The sequence below is a fragment of the Ailuropoda melanoleuca genome, chromosome 6 (assembly GCF_002007445.2).
Source record: "Ailuropoda melanoleuca isolate Jingjing chromosome 6, ASM200744v2, whole genome shotgun sequence".
Lineage (NCBI taxonomy): Eukaryota > Metazoa > Chordata > Mammalia > Carnivora > Ursidae > Ailuropoda > Ailuropoda melanoleuca.
Window position 1 is genome coordinate 14,283,621 of NC_048223.1, and position 21,013 is coordinate 14,304,633.

At 41.9% G+C, this 21,013-nt stretch overlaps 1 protein-coding gene across 1 annotated transcript in view; it reads right to left on the reverse strand.

The window, feature by feature from the left end:
* LOC100467350 (serotransferrin-like) overlaps positions 1-21,013 on the reverse strand; it is a 53,407-nt gene that overhangs the window by 14,350 nt on the left and 18,044 nt on the right. Inside the window, 9 exon segments of the mRNA XM_011230832.3 lie at positions 1,928-2,010; positions 5,232-5,309; positions 6,270-6,364; positions 7,144-7,315; positions 7,318-7,403; positions 12,677-12,866; positions 14,065-14,249; positions 17,452-17,516; positions 18,855-18,999. Of these exon segments, the coding sequence (XP_011229134.1) occupies positions 1,928-2,010; positions 5,232-5,309; positions 6,270-6,364; positions 7,144-7,315; positions 7,318-7,403; positions 12,677-12,866; positions 14,065-14,249; positions 17,452-17,516; positions 18,855-18,999 (1,099 nt within the window).

A 21,013-nucleotide genomic window follows, 5' to 3' on the forward strand; every position in this document is an offset into this window, starting at 1 on the left:
AAGAATAAGAAGATGAACCAAAGACAGGGAGGAAATTTTTGCAAAGATATATCTGATAAAGAACTGTTATCCAAAATATATAAAGAACTCTTAAAACTCAACAATAGACAAACCCAATTAAAAAATGGGTCAAAGATCTTTATAGACACCTCACCAAACAAGATCTATAGACAGCAAATGAGTATATGAAGAGATGATCCATATCTTATCAATGTCATCAGGGAAATGCAACTTACAGCAGTTAGATATCACTGTGTATCTACCAGAACAGCTGAAATCAAGAACGCTGACAACACTAAATTCTGGTGAGGACGCGGAGCAACAGCAACTCTCATACGTTGCTGGTGGGAATGCAAAATGGTACAGCCACTCTGGAAGACAGTTTGGCAATTTCTCACAAAACTAAACATACTCTTACCATATGATTCCTCAATTGCAGTCCTTGATATTCACCCAAACACATGTCCACACAAAAACCTGCACACGGATGTTTACAGCAGCTTTATTCAGAATTGCCAAACTTGGAAGCAACCAAGAAGTCCTTAAGTAGGTGAATGGATAAATTAACTGTGGTACATCCAGACAAGGACATATTATCCAGCACTAAAAAGAAATGAGCTATCGAACAATGAAAAAACATGGGAGTAACTTGAATGCATATTAGTAAGTAAAAGAAGCCAGTCTGAAAGGCTACCTACTGTATGATTCCAACTATATGACATTCTGAAAAAGGTACAATATGTGGACTATGAAAAGATGAGCAGCTGTCAGGGGTTAGGGGACAGAGGGATGAATTACCAGAACACCGAGGATTTTTAGGGCAGTGAAAATATTCTGTATGAAACTATAAATGGTGAATACATGTCATTATACATTTGTTCAAATCCGTAGAAATGTACAACATCAAGAGTGAATCCTAATGTAAAACACAGACACAGAATGATTATGATGTGTCAGTGCAGGGGTTCATCAGTTATAATGAACTAACCACTCTGGTGAAGGATGCTTATAACAGGGAAGGCTATGCCCATGTGTGGAGTGGGGAGTAATACAGGAAATCTTTGGACCTGTTGCTCAATTTTGCTGTGAACCTAAAACTGCTCTAAAAAAGTCTTTTTTTTTTTTTTTTAATTCACACAACAGATAGATTGCTCATCATCACCATCTTGCGGGCAAGGAAGCAACAACAAAATAAAAGTCAAGACATCTTCAAAAATAAGGAAAGAAACAACTGCCTCATTCCATCAAACCTAAGATTCCATCAATTAAAAGAGACATTATTTCAAGTACAACTAAGCGAAAATACTGCCAATTAAACTATGACACAAACAACTATAACTAGCATTCTAATTTCATAGATATTAAAATATCTTAAAATCGATGAAATGTGGTATAAAAAAATCAATGAAATGTGGTATATTGATTTTCCTCAAGTTCTTATCAGTGTTAGAGACAAAACAAGAATCAAGCATCTTCAACTGTAGCACAAGAATTTTAAGAAGAGTAACATTAGGACAACAGTAAGAAATATGAAAACATTGTTCTGTACTTTGGAGGAACTAAATTTAGATAATTTAAAAACAGAAATATACAATGTTGGATTTAAATAACTTCTAGGATTTCACCTAGCTTTCAAATTCCTTTTTCGGATTTTAATAGTTCTACAAAGTATTAAAATTTGTCCTCAAAGTAAATGAAAAATTTACTAACATAGTGAGGGTTAACACTTTCTGAACACTCCTGAGAAACACTTTCAAACATTATCTCATATAATCCTCATAAAATCCTAGTAAAGGTAGGCTTGCAACCCAGAAATAGTTGACCCCAGGGTCCATGCTCTTTCCCCCATAGGGGAAGATACCACCAGAGCAAGTATGGGTTGCACTGATACACAGATTCAGGCAAGTTCACTCCAAATCTTACTTACCTGGCTGAAGCCTTAAAACGTTCTAAGAACTGAAGTCTCAAGCTCTCATGGCCAGGGAGATCAATCAAGGTCAGGCTAGTGGCCTAAGGATGGCAGCAATAACATTAAATGAATGTTTTGGTCCTGATTCACATTCACAACATAAACTTATCATATGAGATTTCAGGTACCAGAAAAGTGTCCATTTTATTAATGAATCAAAAAAAGTGTTCACCATAATTAATTAATGAATCAAACAAATATTCACAAAGCGTCTTCTATTTATAAATCATTAGTAGAGGCTCCAGGGATTTAACAGTGAGCAAAAACAGACATAATCCCTTTTCCAACAGGGTTTATAATATAATCAGAAAGCTCAACACAATGTAAAATCACAAATATATGTAAAATTACAAATTTGATAAATGTTCTGAGGGTACATGAGAAACTGACCCTTTTGGGGGAGTCAGGGAAGTGTAGTCCACCTGAGGCTGGGGAAATATATTAGTATGAATAAAAACAAAAACATGAAAATAGTAGTAAATATTCACAAACTAAATAACGTAACAGGAGACCTACACTTTATCATATAGCATGTTACCATTACGGGGATCCCTGATCTTTGTAACCAAAAAACATTCCTTTACATGTCCACTGTAATTTAATTTTTGCATATTTGTCGACTAGACACACCGTTTATTTGTTCCAAATGTCAATATTTTGTGTCAATCACTGAAACGGGAGGCGTTCTGCTTGTACTGGAGCAGACTCATTAAGCACCCACTTAAGGGCTATTCATTCCAGGCCTTCCTTCTTGAGCTCAGGTTCAGAGTGGATGTGGCTATGCTCAGTAAGACTCTGGTATAATCCTGGTACACTTACCAGGCCCATGAACATTTCTCAGATGTTCTACCTTATCCAGAGCCAGTCTTAACCACTGTTCAGCAGGAGGGCGTCAGTATCATGCATAGATCTGACACAATTACAGCTGGATCCATTATGGCCTGTCACTTAGTTTGTGCAGTCTTTCATGGATAAAAATATGATGTATGCTAGCTTTAAAAAAAAAATACTGGTAAGAGTCTAGGGATCTCAGGTTAGGACCCATTATCACATTTCATAATCAGCACTATACCACTATAAGCAATTCAGAAAGACACATTACTAGACACATTACTAACATGAGAGAGGGACTACATCTAAAACAAATGGGGGGAGGGGTAAAAAAAAAAAAGGGAAGAATGTTCTACATTTTCTTTTTCTTTTTTTTTTTTTTTTAGAGAGAGAGCACGCATGAGGAGGCAGGGTGTGGGGGCAGAGGGAAAGGTAGAGAGAATCTCAAAAGCAGGCTCCACGCCTAGCACGGAGCGCTATGTAGAGCTTGATCTCATAACCCTGAAATCACGACCTGAGCCAAAATCAAGAGCCAGGTACTTAAATGACTGAGCCACCCAGGCACCCCTACATTTTCAATAAAAATATGCAAGTCTCATATATAATGTTAAGTTTTCCAAAAGCCATATTAAAAAAGTAAAAAGATATAAAGTTAATTCAATAATATATATTATTTAACCCAACATATCTAAAATATCTTTTTAACAAGTAAAAAAAAAAAAATCAAGAAATTGTTGATATTTTACTTTTCATTCCAAGTTCAAGATCTGGTGTATACTTTACATTTACAGCACCCCTCAATTTGAACTAGTTACATTTCAGGTGCTCAATAATCACATATAGCCAATGGCTATTCCATCAGAAAGTACGGGTCTAAAGTATACCCTGGAATATCCCATTTAAAAAATCTGGCACAAGTCCCCCAAGAATTAAAGATCTCCCAAACCTGAACTTTCAAAATCAAAAATCTTGGGACTTTAAAAAGGACTGGGCTAGAAAGAGTGCCATTATTGAAAAAAAGCAAAAAATATCTATAAGACATTTAGAAGAATGTCTCTTTATCTTCGTTTACAATGTTTAATTCTGGAGGCACCAGAAAAGGGGGCAAGGGACAAAGAGAAGGAGAAAAGTTCTCTCAAACATTTTCATTCATCCATCTATACATCTACCCCTCCAACCAGCCCCAGCCTCTCTTCCACTCACCAAAAACTTATTATTCATTACAATCAACTGGGCAGTCACTATCCACATGCTGGAGCTACACAGGTACACAAAAAGTTCTTCTCATGATCCCTTACTGGTATTTTTGAAATATACTCATGTATACTCTTTAAGATGTCCACTACAACACTGTAAAAACAAAAGATAACAACTAAATGTTAATAGAGCTCTTATTAAATAATAACTTAATTGAATGGTACAGCCACCTCATGGAATACTGTGTAGCTCACGAATCAGCCAGCTGGTACCATGTGTACAAATGAGGGAGAAAAACAGAACAACCCAACTGTACCAGTCATATTGTTGAAAAAAAAAAAACCAAATAGAACATGGTGCACCTGGGTGGCTCAGTGGACTGAGCACCCAACTCTTGGTTTTAGCTCAGTTCCTGATCTCAGGGTCGTGGGATCCAGCCCCAGGTCAGGCTCCATGCTCAGCAAGAAGTCTGCTGGAGATTCTCTCCCCTTTTCACTCTTCCCCTCGCCTGGCCTGTCCATGGGTGCTCTCTCTCTCTAAAATAAATAAATAAATCTTTAAACAAACAAACAAACAAACAAAAAACAGTGGGCAGAACAAAGTGTTAAAAAAGAAAATAACTGGGGTGCCTGGCTGGTTCACCTGGTGGAGCATGCAACTCTTGATCTCGGGGTTGTGGGATCAAGCCCCATGTTGAGTGAAGAGATTACTTACAAAAAAAAATCTTAAAAAAAAAATTAACAGATACACAGATATGTTTGCATATGCACAGACCATCTGAAGGGTCCACAAGAAAATGATAAGTTACCACCCCTAAGGAGAAGACCTAGTAGGGACAGGAAAGGCAAAATTACTTTTCACAGAATATTCTTTTTAACCTTTTGAATTTTTGTCCCATATACATATATTACCTATTCAAAATATAAAGGAAAAGGTTTAATGCTCACCCTCTAGAACTCACAGTAAAGTTGGAAAGAAGACATAGAAACAAAAACTAGTAAAATGTGATATAACATCAGTGTACATGAAGTACAAGAAAACAGGAGATGGCATGATCTAAACCATGGTTTGGATGGCTGAAGGCAGAATTGGTCACATGGATTCTACTTATCCATAAAAATAAACTTTGAATGGTACCTACACCCTCAGACTAATTCATCCTACGAATGTCCTTTTCTGACACACCAAAGTCAAGTAAAATTGTCAGACTCTCAACATTCTACGAACCCCTTACCCTGGTATTGTTGACTCTGTACACAGCAGAGCTGTCGGTGATAGAAGTCTGAGTGTCTCTGTAAAGGCCAGTTAACAACTGTAAAAAAACAATTTGAAGGAGATCATAGTAAATATATAAATAGCAAACCTAAAGAGAATAATTTTGTTCTAACTCTCCAATGGGCCAGGTCAAATAAATGAATGTTGTTTGCAACAACTGAAAAGGACTATATTGATTTTTCCTTGTAGAAAAATCTAATTCATTGCGTCTTCATTCCCCTCTCCACAGTGAAAACAAAAACAAAAAACCTCATTTCAAATGGTTAGTGGCCAAATTCACCAAACTTCCATAAACATCTTTAATCATCACAAATGATTATAAATTATATTTCTTAGTGGAAAGGAAATAATTGATCCTCTCAAAAGGAAGAATAATAAGAAAATCTCTGCTACTCTCCATAACAAAAAATCGTTTAAAATACTAAACAGATTAAATATTAGTGAAAAGATGGCTAAGTAGGGGCGCCTGGGTGGCACAGCGGTTAAGCGTCTGCCTTCGGCTCAGGGCGTTCTGGGATCGAGCCCCACATCAGGCTCCTCCGCTATGAGCCTGCTTCTTCCTCTCCCACTCCCCCTGCTTGTGTTCCCTCTCTCGCTGGCTGTCTCTATCTCTGTCGAATAAATAAATGAAATCTTANAATCTTAAAAAAAAAAAAAAGATGGCTAAGTAGCCCAATATGTCAAAGAATCAGCCTTTTAAAGAACTTCTTTGACAAGTTCTTAGAAGAGTTTGTTACACAAGAATTATACACCCTATACAGATCACTGTCTTCTATGTCTTTCGCTGTTCTGGCATCCTTGGCTACCACATGAAAGTAGTTACATAAAACCCTTAAATGGGTAAGGACTAAATGTCTGTATCTGGCAAGTTCAAGAAAATAGAAATGGTCAAGAAATTCCAGTTTATGAATTTTTCAAGTTTTTCAATTCTTTCCAATAATGGGATGACCTAACATTTCCTATCAACTTTAGAAGAGGTATAAATCTAAGTATTTACTCTGACAAAGAGCAATGTTTTCCCAGAGTCACACAGGCCAACAAGAAGAACAGCTCTTTGACTGCTCCTTCTGCTCCGGATGAACTTCCAGAACACTGTAGAATAGAGAAAAACAACCAAAATTATGCCTTGATCATCAATAGTATGCCTCTATGGTTGGGGTAGGGAAATTAACAGAAGTCTATCACAGAACACCTCATTCAGCTAGAACTTAACTTTTATTCTTTTTACCATCATTATAATCATTACTGTTGCTGTTAGTGTTACCGGTGGGAGAGTCTGCGCTGAGTGAATGGAGGTCTGGGTTCTTGGATTCCCCATAAATGTGTGACGTTGTGCCCCCAGGCTTCTAATGTGTAACCTATTTATCAACGTCCTTGCCTCCCGCTCATGCCTAACTGCCTACTCTATCATTAAGGACTCCACTGAGTGCCAACCACTATCAACTGTCAAACCTTTCTGTGTCTGCTCATTGCGGACGTCTCAAGTACAATCTTGTCTTACTGTGTATCCGCAGCGCCCAGGACACAAAGTTGGGAGTAAAGGCCGCGTGAGTTTCAGTAGTAACAGCAAAGAAGGGCGGGGGGCGCGGAGAGGACCGCGCGCTCAGGCGTAAAAGGGGCCGATGAAGGAAGAGTAATCCGCGCTCCCAAGCACCAGGACGTCAGTCCAAGGGTCGCAGGGGATCCTCTCTAACGCAGCGCTACTCCCGCTGCTTCAGGCAGCAAGGCCGATTGGTATAGGAGGTGAGTCTCCCTCTCTAGATGTCTCCCAGGTGCCTTCGCCGCCCCGCGTCCGCGGTCCGCACAAGCCCAGTCCAAGCCCGGAACCCCCGCAGCCGTACACCCGCCAAAACCACCCGCCGCCTCTTTACCCAACGTCAGCAGCACCGCGAGAAGCGCCACGACGGCTGACAGCAGTGTCGGGTCCCTCTGCTGCAGCTCCTGCCGCAAGGAGTCTAGGTGTGGCTGGAAGGCTCCCCCGACACTGCCACCATTCGCCATTCTCCGGGAGTCCGCGGAAGCCATAGCTGAGATGCGTGGTCTCCAGCGCCGGGAAAGCGACGTGGCCCTGAACTTTGCGCAGGCGTCCGAAGCGGAGCATCACGGGAGTGGTAGTTCCCAAGTTATATTTCTTTCTTCAGAGTGGCCGGGATCCCGAAGGTCCTGATGGGAGTTGCAGTTCTCTTGCATCTGTTTCCACCGAACGAGCGGCGTTTCGCCGTTATTTCGCGAGTGACACTCTTATTCTTTTTTTTTTTTTTCCTCACATGGTCTTTTTTTTTTTTTTAATGATTTTTTATTATATTATGTTAGTCACCATACAGTACATCCCCGGATTCCGATGTAAAGTTCGATGCTTCATTAGTTGTGTATAACACCCAGTGCACCATGCAATACGTGCCCTCCTTACTACCCATCACCGGTCTGTCCCAATCCCCCACCCCCCTCCCCTCTGANCCTCCCCTCTGAGGCCCTCAGTTTGTTTCTCATAGTCCATAGTCTCTCATGTTTCATTCCCCCTTCTGATTACCCCCCCCTTTCTTTATGACACTCTTATTCTTAAGATATGAGTTAAATATCGCCGCCCTCTTCATGGATGTCGACGGAATGATGGATGAATAAAATGAATGGCTTAAGAATCCTCAGTCGCTCCCTTCGCGAGGTGAGTCTTGTGAGGAACTCAAGCATCTCACAAACTTTTCATCTGAGTATAAAATGGCATGGGATGTGACAGAGGGTGTACGGGGCGATATGGGAATACAGAAAGGGACTCCTAGTCCTTCACTGGTTCAGAGAAAAGATCCTGGAGGGAAGTGCCGGAAACTGAGCCGTGAGGGATGGCAGCCTCTGCAGGTGTAAAAGGGGAAAGAGTGTTCTGTGTAGAAGAAAACGAGCAATTACAGTACAGTCCCTATACTGTAAATCTAGGGCTGCATCTGAGTGGGAAGCAGCTAGGAAAATCAGTGCGTGGGGTGAAGCTGTTGAAAACTGCAGCTGTCATTCCTGCCCAGAGTGGACAGCCTCTACTCTGCCAGGCAGGTATGTGGGACCAAAGTGGCCTGTTCTTCCAGTTTTTCCAGAGAAGCCAGAAAGGGAAATGTTCCACTTTTCAAATTCCAGAAAGTAATGGAAAACATTAAAAAAAAAAAAAAAAGCAAAACTTGTAGCCCAAATAAAACACCTTAGGGGGCCGGAAGTGGCCCACCTAGAGGCTGCCAGTTTGCAGTCTGTCACTAAACTGATGTCATTTCAGCAGAAGTGGCAGGAGGCGAAGCAGGAAAGGTTGGCAGGAACGACCTGAAGGGATTGTGTGCTATGCTGAGGAACTTAGACTTTATCCAGAATGGGATAAGAAGTTTCAGTTGCAGGTAACATAGATGACTGGCAGAAAAAATGGAGAATGGTGATTTGAGAGAGGAAAGACTGAGGCAGGGAGACGAGCTGGGAGCTGTTGCAGTGTTTTGGCAAAAGATGCACAGAGTCTGAACCAGGAACAGAGGTAGCTGCGGAAAGGAGGCCACAGATTTGAAAGATGTGTAGAGGGAAAATATATAGGATGTGGTGATTAATTGGGTATGCTGAGTTAAGATGGAGAGTTACCAAGACTGCATTGGAAGCAGTTGGTGTGGGGTACTGAAAAGATCAGAGTGCATAAAGTGAATTAGAGAGGGACTTTGGGGCTGAGGGCATTACCAGAATGAAAATTGCCTCTCTTTTCTATATATTGAGTTTCAGGTGCCTCTGGGAGTTCTAAAATCTTATATTAAGCAGGTGATAGAATAAACAGAAGTAAAGTTTCAGCAATAGGTGCTATATTTTCATCTGAGTTTCAGGCATAAATAAGCAGTCATTAAAATCAGGGACAGAATGAAAAGTGAGGAGAAAGGAACCCACAAAGATGCCTAAGAAGGAAGAGTCAGTGACACAGGAGTCAGACATGTCCTAGAAGTGGTCAGCAGCATCTCTTGTAACAGAGGGGCCCTGTGATGAGGGCTTGCATGAAAAATGGACTCAGAGGGAACAGTGAGGTGAGGGTGTGGGTAGAGGAATGGGTATGGAAGCAAGACTGGTACATGGAGAAGGGGGTGGGTGATGACAATAATTGCTAACATTAATGAGTGCTTGCTAGTGCTAGGCACTGTTTTAAATCATTTTAATTTATTAATTTGCTTAATCCTCACAGCAACCCATTATTCCAATTTTACAGAGGCAAATGAGACAGAGGTTAAGTAACTTATCCATTAAGCCCAGGCAGTGGGCTCCTTTATGCTTAACTGTATGCTCAAACATAGTACAATTCATTTTCCAGGCATTTCATTGATAAGTGTAGGCAAATAGGGACTCCAGATTAAGAAAGGATGTTTAGGATGTGAGGTTAAAGAAAGTAAACCAACTACTTTATTTTAAATTAGCATTATCAATTAAAACTATCAGAAATGACAGTAATTTTACCATTTTTTTTTCTTTCTTATGGTCCTGGCCACTGCTCTGTATCCACCACCCACCATGTGCGTGCACACAGACAGACAGACAGACACACACACACACACACACACACACACACAGCTCCTTTATAATAACCATTGGTTCCTCGGCTAGGAGCTAAAAGTGCAGGGAAGGAGGAAGGGCCAAACAGGAGAATACCTACCATTACTGTCCCAACTATGTAAGAATTTTTAGTCAGAGCTATGTGAATGAGAAAGTTCTGCCTTGGTGGTAGAAGTTTGGGAATGATGAAAGAAAGAAGGTTTTAACGAGGCACAGACTTTTTTTTTTTTTCAGTACATTTCCTAGGTAAAGGCAGAAGAAATGTGCACACCTTCCACACTCAAGTGGGAAGGTGGTGCCATTCTCAGGAATGAGAGCAGGAGAGGATCAGCTGCTTCCTGTCCTCTCACATCTGCACCAACACACGCTCCCAGGAGGCGTGTGGAGATGACCCCAGAGGAAGGACAGGCAGGTACTGACTGCTGCTTGCTGAAAGTGTTGTGCTTCTTCATTCAAATAGCAAATGGAGAGTTACAATGAAATAAACGTAGTGACGCAATTTTCCCCCTTTCTTCCATGAATTAAAATGTCTCATTCACCAGACACATTTTTCCCTCTTCTATTCCCGGTAGCTCTAAAGGATGGTGGAAATGATCTCAGACTCAGGGATACCAGTCATGTGATTGGTGAGTGGCCAGCCGTATCAAGTGCAGTTAACAGACTCAGGATTGAAAGAATTAAAATTGGTTTTCACAGTTGGCAGATGGGCAGTGACCTTGGCCAGGGTAGCTGCAGGGAAGTGAGTGCAGCAGAAGACTGGTTCCTGTTCGACCGTTAATAAGTGAGGCGTGGAAAGAGTGAGGAGACAGGGTAGTGATTACTGTGGGAATCAGGGTCAAGCGATAATTTTCAGATGTTCCAGTGGCTCACTTTTCCGACCTGCTAGAATCAGGACCTGCTTCGAGTATACCTGATGAAATTCATTTAAAATATTTTTAGAATACACGTCTTCTGTATTGTTTTTCTGTACTCCCTTGAACACTCCATCTCAATAACTCACTCAGCATCCTCCTTCCTGCCCCTTCCGTAGCAACACGTGCACGCGCGCGCGCGCACACACACACACACACACACACACAGCTGCATACACTTGATTCTATTATAATAACCATGCAGACCCCTTTCAGAAAGAATTTACTTGAACTGTACCCAGGAGGTGTGGCTGTGGCACCACAACCAAAGCTGTGGAAGGGGTCAGATGAACATTGAGCTCTGAAGGAAGAGCTCAGTTGCACATAGTATTTAGTATTGCAGATGGTATTTTAAAAAAATCCTTCCAGGCCAAACATTTAGAAAACAATGGAGTTTTTAAAAGACAACACCAATAATAATTTTTATTTTATGTTCTACAGAGGTACCACCGCCGAACTGTGAAACCAAACAAACCACTCAGGCCAGTGAAACCCAGAGGGAAGCTTATGGGTCACGAGAGCTCCCATCTCCATTTGGTGTGGCTCCACCTTTTGAATTTTAAAGTCTGTGGAAAGTGCAGGCCTCCAGGAGTTCTGCGGGGCAGAGAAGAGAAGTAGGACAGTTAAAAATCTACCTATATTTTTCTGTTGAGTGAATGAATAGTTAAGCCTGATATAAAACCTCTCAGACCCATTGGGTTCTGATGGGTGGATTGGGCCATTCTCCCAGTGGCCTTCTCCACTTGCCTGCACAGCTCCTGTGTCTTTCTGGGAAGTACCATGCACCAAGGATGGTAACATGGTTTCCCTGCCCTGTGTCATCCCCCACCTTGTGCCTCGTGGGCAGGGCTCCCACACCTAAATCCATGTAGTTGGGAGAAGCCTGGTAGGACTGCCCTCTCTGATCTCCTTAGAAAGGTGAGGAACTAATACAACAAGCACCTAGGACATGCCAATTTCCATGCTAGGGGCTGGAGAAGGAGCAGAGAATAGCAGAGCCAGACTTTCTCCCCTTATGGAGGATATAGGGTAGGTGAATATAAGCTAGGTGCTCACAGCAGTAAGCTGTGGGTAAGCACGTTCCTTACATTGGAATTATGAGACCCTGGCACAAACTTGCTGAATCAGTATCCCCAGGGCCCGGGGATCAGTATTTTAAGGACCACAGCTCACTTATATGCACACAAAAGTTATAGCACAACCTCCCTCCATCCACATGTTCTTCTCCCACATCTTCGAAATGACTTCAAGTGATTAAATGGTGTCCAACATAGTTATAGTGCAAAGGTGTGTTTTACTGTATTGTATTGTGTTATACTGTATTAGAAAACCAGTGTTCTAGATGAGTAGTATGTATGGCAACTTTATGGTTATAAAAGTTGTCATTATTCAAGCTTACAAGAGTAGCACTGTGTAAAAGAACTTTCTGCAATGATGGAAATGTTCTCTTTGCTCACCTATCTGAGCTGCGTGTAGCTATTGAAATACTTAAATTGTGGCTGGTGTGGCTGAGGAACTAAATTTTTAATTTTGTTTAATTTTCATTAATTTAAATTTAAATTGCCATAGGTAATTAGAGGCTCTTGTATTTGTTGGATGATGCAGCTCTGCATGAAAAGGAGTTTACTGCAGAGCAATGGGCATGGGCACATACAACCTCTTTCTTATCTTAGTAATAACATGGAATTCTTCATGTCCGGGCAGTTCATTACCTTAGTGCCCTGAGCCTGCATCCGCCTTACCATCTGCCCAAGTAGCCTTTCACATGTGCTGAGATTACAGTGTTCTCTCATCATCTCATCTTGCCCATTTCCATTGTTCATCCCCAGACGGCCATGGCCCACTCCTCCTTATCTACCCACCATCCAGAATGCTCCCCACACCCCTCTCCCCCCACCCCCCGCGTTTGCTTGGCAGCTTCCCCCATGCTGTTCCTCCTACTCACTCGAGGTGGAGCATTGTCTCAGGTTAGAAACAGCCCTGACATAATCTGCTCCTAAGTAAGATTCATAAGTTGTGCCGTCTGGAAGTTTGGCCAAACATTTTGTGTCATCCCTGAACAGAAGGTCCTTGGTTTCTGAGTGGAACAAGCAAAACTTGCCCGAGCAGTCATTTCCACTTCCTCCAAACAAAAGCTGTCAAATGGATGAAGAATGCATGAGGACCTGTGGCAGCCAGCAGCTGAGAATACAAGGAGGGGGTTGAGGGGGATACATGCTGGGAACCAGCCCCGGGAAGAAAGGGAGCTGCAGAGGATGCCTCAGGATGTTTCCATATCCTTCACCTGGCATTCACCCACTTTTGGCCCCAGCTTCATGCTTTCTTGAGGCCCCAACATCCTCTATAGGGTCCATCCTGGTCTCACCTCCTCTGGGAAGACCCTCCCACCCACTCAGTCACTCCTTCCCCATTTCAATGGCTATGGCCTTGGGGACTGCTTCCAGGAAATGAGAGGACAGAAAGTATTTTCCAAGTATTCCAAGTATTACTGTCAAAAAAGATATTAAATGTGAGCCCCCCCAATGAGGGGTGGTACAGGTAGTTGTTAAATTTCATGTTTGATCCTATCTTGGGCAAGAGGCTTAACTCTAGGCCTGGTAGGATTATAAGTGAAATGATGATTATGGAAAGTTTAACATTCCATCTAGCATCTAAGAAGTGTTCATTAAATGTTAATTATTATTATCATTTACCTTAGGAGAACTCACAAAGATATGCTATCTTAATTTAAAAAAAGAAAGAAAGAAAGAAAGAAAACTAATGGCAGGCAGGAAGCTGTCCTTGAGGGGAAGTGGTGTTTGTGGGTAGAGGACTCTTAAAATTAGAATATTCGGGCAGCCTCCCTGCCCCCCTCCCTCTCCAACAAAGTTGGTCCTGGGTTGATTGTTCCCCCCAGAGGACAAGCTCCCTGAGGATAGGAATCCTGTGTTTTTCTGGCTGTTGGAATGGTTCTCAGTCTCTCTAAATAAGAGAAATATAGTCCATTTTTCATGACTTATATCATGGAGAGGGCTGGCACACAGGATCACTCTCTTTCATTTTCAAAAACGACAGAGGTGGAGAAAATGAGGGACCACAGAGCAAGGTCAGGGGTGAGCAGGAAGGCAGATGTGTGGACCCAGAAGCAGGTGGATCGCATGGGAAATAATCTCCAGTGACCTGAAGATATAAGAAGAGCTGGGCCTAAGAAATCCAGTTCCACAATCCACGGCCTCCCAATTCTAGTTGCCAGAAAGAGAATGCTGGGGTATGGGCAGCACTTAACACTGAACTCCCCCAGATAATTCATACCCACCCAGGAGGAAAGAATGGGAGGCCCTGGCTGGTCCATACCTGCTGCTCCAGTAACAGTTTGCTAACACAAGATGCCTTATCTTTCCGTGAGACCACAGCATGATTTGGGGCCTGGGCTAGGAAGCAGTTCTTAGCCTCGCTCACAGGCTTTCTTTGGCCATCAGGGCACAGTAGCCGAAAGTTTTCTTCCTTCAGATTCTTAGCCCAATCTTCAGTGTTCCTTCCTGGGGACGGAGAAGGTGCGTCAGTCACAGCTTACAGCTTTGGTCAAGGTGCCTTCACTGAGGGGATGTGACCAATCCACTGACTTGTGAAAGACCTAGGGCCATTGGCCAGCAGAAGTACACACATTGGGGTCACAGTGATGTGGAGAGGAAGAGACACTCACATGTACATAGGTCAGATTCAACTCACACTCACCAGAAATTCCTAGCAACCACCCCTTCCAAACTGCCCCACCCAACCAGGAAAAAGTGAGCTATATTCTTGGCCAGTGTTCAAAAACATCTTCATTTCTACTAAATTCCAAGGCATCTGGACTTATTACTCTAGCATACGAAGAATGTGACCCTCTAAGCAGGCTGATAATCTCTGTGCAATACCATCTGGCATTAGCAAGCAAAAGAACTTTCCCAGGGGCGCCTGGGTGGCTCAGTCATTAAGCGTCTGCCTTCGGCTGAGGGCGTGATCCTGGCATTCTGGGATCGAGCCCCACATCAGGCTCCTCCGCTGGGAGCCTGCTTCTTCCTCTCCCACTCCCCCTGCTTGTGTTCCCTCTCTCGCTGGCTGTCTCTCTCTCTGTCAAATGAATAAATAAAATCTTAAAAAAAAAAAAAAGAACTTTCCCAGAGGCCCTTTTGCAAGCTGGACGAGTGTTCTAAATCTGACGCTTTCATACCGGTTCTACCTGAAAATGTGCACATGCCTCTGTGCATACGGATCCATATCCTGTTCTTAGCCCCTAGCTTCATCATTTCTGTATTCTCTCTGAAAAAAAGAAAATCTCACCCATTTTTAGGGTTTCAGCTCCTTCATCCTGAGGCAATTCTCAAATATGTTTTCCCAATTTTTAGTTCTTATCTAAAAGGCAGGATTGCAAATCTTTTTTTCATTTAATTTTCATTTAACTTTTTTATCTAATTGAACAAATAATAGTGACTCTACTATCATAAAATTGTATATTATATATAAAATAAAAATACCTCTTTGCCTACTCTCCCCAAATATATACTTACAGTTTTAATAGAAAACTCCAAATTGCTTGTGTCTCTCCCACAAGTAACTACACACATCTTTGCTCACCTTCTAATATTTCTCTTTGCCTTTCTTACCAGTCCCTCCAACTCAGCTCCTTCCAAATGAAACCCACCATCATTCTCCCCAAACCAATTCTGTTCCACTTCATAATGTAAGAATTTACTCAACACTGTGTTGCTTGCCCTCTGCAAGCCACGGTCTTATTGGAGGGGGAAAATAGCACACATACCAAAAAAACCAATTCTGGATACAGATAATAATAACATTTTATATTTCTTAGAGTGCCCTCTAAACGCTGTGTGAGCTGAACCAGCTTGGTGACAACATATTCATTAGGGAGAGCTGGCTGGAAGAGGCATGGTTTTAGGCGTGTAATGTGTGTTACACATATTGACCACCGTACTGACCACCAAGAGACTAATCTAGGCCCGACTGGCAGGGCATATGATAAAGTCCTCAATAGGAACAGAGGCCCTGAGAAGAGGAGTGGATTTTGAGAGGAATATGAGGAGTTTGGACTTACAGAGTTTGAGGTTGCAGTGCCAGTGAGCTTTGTATATAAAAATGACCACATGGCAAATAGAGGCTCTGGGATGTTATTTAGGTGGGAAGTTAGGCCTCTGCTCTACATTCCCATCAGGGGGTAAGGCTCTTAGAGTCATTGCAGGGTAGAGAGATGAGGCCAAGAGAGAGAAGCCCTATTCAGGGGAGTACCAAAAAAAAAAAAATCAAGGGATAACAAAGAACCAATCTTAAGGTAACACTCAGGTAGTAGGAAAAGGACAGCCTTTAAAGGAAAAAGCAAAAAATAATAGGAGAGAAGAAAGAAAAATTAGCCAACACAGTATTCCTTCAAGTAAGTACTTAGCAGTTTCTGTGTGCCACTTACTAGAGTTAGTGTTAGGATATAAGAGGAGGAAAAAAGAGCTCAAAAGAGTTTCTGTGGCTACGATTTATTACAGAATGAGATGAACTCAATTATACTAGCTACAGGGACAGAAGATTCTATTGTGGGATGGGGGCATGCCATCTGAGAAAGCTTCTCAGAAGAGTCAATGTTAAGCGTGCTCACTCTAGATGAGTTGCTGGGAAGAGCTGAGTTTGGGTGAAGGGACATGAGAAAGGACGTGAGGTAACATCTGGCTGGCCTGCAGCAGGTTCTCTAAGCAGTTAGTGATGCAGAGGGGTAGGTAGAGTGCTCATTCTTACCAACTTAAAAAAAATTTTTGTTTGGTTTTTCAGTGTCACAGCATCTAATATTCACCCACTAGTTTTAGTACCCATCGATGCTTCTTGCTTGAAACAATTATTACTATATTATTTGCCAAATGATAGTTTTTTTTAACTTTACAATTATTTCTATATTTATTCATATTCTACAATAAGGAATATCTTTCCCTTCACCTTCATTTGTTTAATCAGGGTAGACTCATGTATTCCTATTTTATTCCTACTTTATTCTTACTACCGTTATTATTTCTTTTGGTGCTCAAAATGTCCCAGATTTGGCCAGTAGGAGGGCTTTAAAAATGGCTCCTGTATATTTTGACATATCCCAACATCTTCAGCATGATGTTCTAGGTTCACCTTATATTTTGCCTGCCCAGCCCTAGAATCAGCTTTTTTCCAAGGGGCCCTGGCTCATTCTATCAGAGAACGGTTCTAGAAGCCAAGATCTTGGTGTTTATTCCCACTGATGTACTATTGTCTCTAAGTGTTTTCAGTGGACCTAGAATGTATTTGGAATATATATACTGGACCCAGAAATATAGGAAATAGTTAAAAAGGACCTTTTGGGAATAATTCACCAAATCTGAATATGGATTGTGAACACAGTGAGTATTAAATCCATGTTAGTATACATTTCCTGATCTTGGTAATCACATTGTAGGTATGTAAGAGAGTGTCTTCATTCTTAGGAAATGTGCTCTGGAGTATTTAGGGGAAAGGCAATGTTTGCACCTATGGGAAGGCTCCTGGGAGAGAATTTAGAACCTTACGGCCCTCACCGTTCGGCCTACCCAGGTAAACACTCCTCTACTGAACAAAGAGGTTGAGAATCAGAGCTCTGGAGCCTAACGGAGTCCATAACACGTCCACAGACGCATCCTGAGCATAAGTGAGCCCAGCAACCCCAATTTGTGGGGACAGAGGAGCATGTGAATGTACCTTCAGTGTTCTGCATGACAGTCTGGTCTTTCACAAAGGCCACGTCTCCCTTCTCCACCAGACACCTGCCAAGTGCCAGAGAGGGAGAAAGAAGAGAGGAAGTCAGAAACACATGTGTCATTCAGGAGGGTCAGCTGTAGACCCAGGGCTAACAATCTGATATCAGCAATTGTGGCTCCCATTCTATCAACTCATCTTACATATTACTCATATAAGTAACAAAGACAAGAAAAAACCTCCAATTGGCTTTGTGGTTATGCAATCTCAGTTCCCACACACTGAATGCTGAATTCTGGCACAGATTCTCCAATGCAGTTACATCATTTCCCTGGCACCAATAGAGATATTAGAGGGGCAGTGTCCCATTAAGGTGATTCCTTACTCACATTCTACTGTGTAAAAATTGGGAACTTGTGGACTGTGAACTATATTTGCACAAACTCACAAGGTGGGTCTAATTGGAGAATTAGGATAACCTTTGTTTTCTCCTTCACTACTGAGAAGCTCGTTACAATCCACCACCATTCTGCAGTTGATGGACTCATGAACTACTAACACAAGCCTGAATCAGAAAAGACAGTTAAAAAGTAATAAGGTCGGGGTGCCTGGATGGCTCAGTCAGTTAAGCGTCTGCCTTTGGCTCAAGTCATGATCCCAGGGTCCTGGGATCGAGCCCCACAATGGGCTCCCTGCTCAGTGGGGACCCTGCTTCTCCCTCTCTCTGCAGCTCCTTCTGCTTGTTCTTTCCTTCCCATTCTCTCTCTCTCTCCCTGTCAAATAAATAAATAAATAAAATCTTAAAAAAAAATAAGGTCATAAGGTGCACAAGTGTCTTTATAAAAGTAATAAACATCCCATGAAATAGAATTGCAATTGGGAATGTAGAAATCGTGTTCTTTACTTTTGTGAATTTCCAGGTGAGTATGGCTAGCTCCAGGTTCCCCAAAGGTGCATGGAAGAGCATGAGCCAGACTCCTGACTCCTGTATTTGACTATGGCAGGGTTTCCTCACCTTGGCAATAGTAACATTTTGAGCCAGGTAATTCTTTATTGTTGGATGCTGTCCTATACATATAAGATGTTTAGCAGCCTCTACCAATTAGATACCAGTAGCACCCAACCTCATTTGATAATCAAAAACATCTTGAGCCACTGCCAAAATTCCCCCTGAGGGGGAAGTCGCCCCCTGTTGAGAACTTCTAATCTGCACTGTACTGTCAGTCTGGAGAGGGTGTCTTGGATGCTCCTTCACACAGCGTTCTTCAGATGGTTGCTAACGGTGGCACCCTAACACATGTAAGACTAACAGACCAGGAACATAAGAATCTCACCTTAGTTCCTAAAAAGAAATCTTGTCAGGGCTGGGTTTATTATTATATTTGGGTCAGGGTTAAAAGACTCACCTGAAAGCCCCAGTGTAGCCATAGTATCTCTCATGGTTATTGGGAACACACTCCTTTCCTGGAACATTTGCTGAGCCAATACACAGAGCACAGAGACTGGAATTTCGCATAGATCCAGGGGCGCAGCCTTCCTCGAAAAATTTATCTGTACAGAAGGACAAGAGGAAGTCAGCTCCTCCTAACTGAGTCAGTATGAGTAGGCTTCATTTAACACATAACAGGTGCATATGGCCCAGGATAGGTGGAACATATTCAGTGACTGGCCACCAACTCAGGACCTGCGAGGCTGTAGGCTTTAAAAGGAAACTTAATCGAGGCCAGGAATAGAAGTTAGTAGACCATTACAATTCAGGTAGAGAGGGTTCCATGGACACCCTATAGTGTCACCATTTATCTAAAGAGAGAAGAGAGGGAAATTACATAAAAATTGACATAAAAGGGATAAAATGGGAGGTCTCAATCCCCAAGCTTGTGCTACCTAATTCCAGAATTTCCCTTCCCTTGCTATTTTTTAGAAGCGACTTTAATAGAACTTAAAACTCCAAATTCAATTAAAGGCTGGGGGATTTTACTCACAGCTTGGCTGATCTCCCATGGCTGTGAAATTGCCAGGTGGCTCAGAAAAGCAGAGGTAGTGACCTTGCTGGTGGGGAGCCAGAGCTTTCTGGATATCACCCCAGCCACATTTTGCTTCCTCTCATGTCAGACAAGCCCCAGTGTGGAAACGGGGTCTCATCTCCAAGTCCCCACACACAGGACTTGTCTGGTTCATAACTGTCTTTAGAGACTTCTCAAGAGTTGCACATATTTGGAGGTGGCAAGGAGGAAGCTAATGTAAATAACCATTAGAAACCATTAGAAAACATTTGTCTGGGGTATCTGGGTGGCTCAGCTTGTTAAGCATCTGCCTTCAGCTTAGGTCATGATCCCGGAGTCCTGGAGTCCCAGGATCGAGCCCCCGCATCAAGGTCCCTGCTCAGTGGGGGAGCCTGCTTCTCCCTCTGCCCCTCCCCCTGCTCATACGCTCTCTCTTTCTCTCTCTTGCTTGCTCACTTTCTCTCTCAAATAAATAAATAAAATCTTTTAGAAAAAAGAAAGAAAGAAAATATTTGTTTGTGGTTAACTTACACGTAGAATTCTCATATCTGAAGATATTCAGAGGACACAGAAAATAAACTGATTCCCATCCCTTTGAAGGGGCTTACCTGCTGGGAAGTCCCCTCGGTGAGACTGCCAAGACCTTAAAGAGATCCAAGGATCCCACACACTCACATTACCTAGAAAGTCTGTCGGAGGGATTGTCCACCCAACGGCCATTTGGAACCCCTTGTTTCTTAGTAACAAAGACTTAGTTGTTTTATTCTTTTTTTTCTCCATTATTTTTTTATTGAGATATAACTGACATATAACATTATATTACTTTCAGGTGTTCAACATGATTTGATGTTGCAATATATTGCAAAATGGTCCCCACCATAAGTCTAGTTAACATCTACCACCATACATCATTACAAAATATTTTTCTTGTGATGAGAACTTTTAAGATCTACTTTCTTAGCAACTTTAAAATATGCGATATGGTATTATTAACTGTAGTCACCATGTTGTACATTACATCCCCAGGACTTATTTAGTTTATAACTGGAAGTTTGTACCTTTTGCCCCTTCACATATTTTGCCCACTCCCCCACCCTCCACCTTTGGCAACTGTTAGTCTGTGCTCTGTATCTTTGAGCTTGGGGTTTTTTAAGATTCCACATGTAAGTGAGATTATACAATATTTGTCTTTCTCTGACTGATATATTTCACTTAGCATAATAACCTGAATGGCCATCCCTGTTGTCACGATGGCAAGATTTCTTCCCTTTTTTTTTGGCTGAATAAAAGTCTATTTTGTTACATATATATATATATATATATATATATATATAATTTTATTTACGCATTCATTCATCAACGGACACTCAGGCTGTTTCCATATCTTGGCTATAGTAAATACTGCTGCAATGAACATGGGGATGCATATACCTTTTTCAGTTAGTGCTTTCATTTCCTTTGGATAAATACCCAGAAGTGAAATTGCTGAATCATATGGTCGTTCTAGTTTTAATTTTTGAACAAAGATCTAGTTTTATTTGGGACAGAGACATGCCCAAATA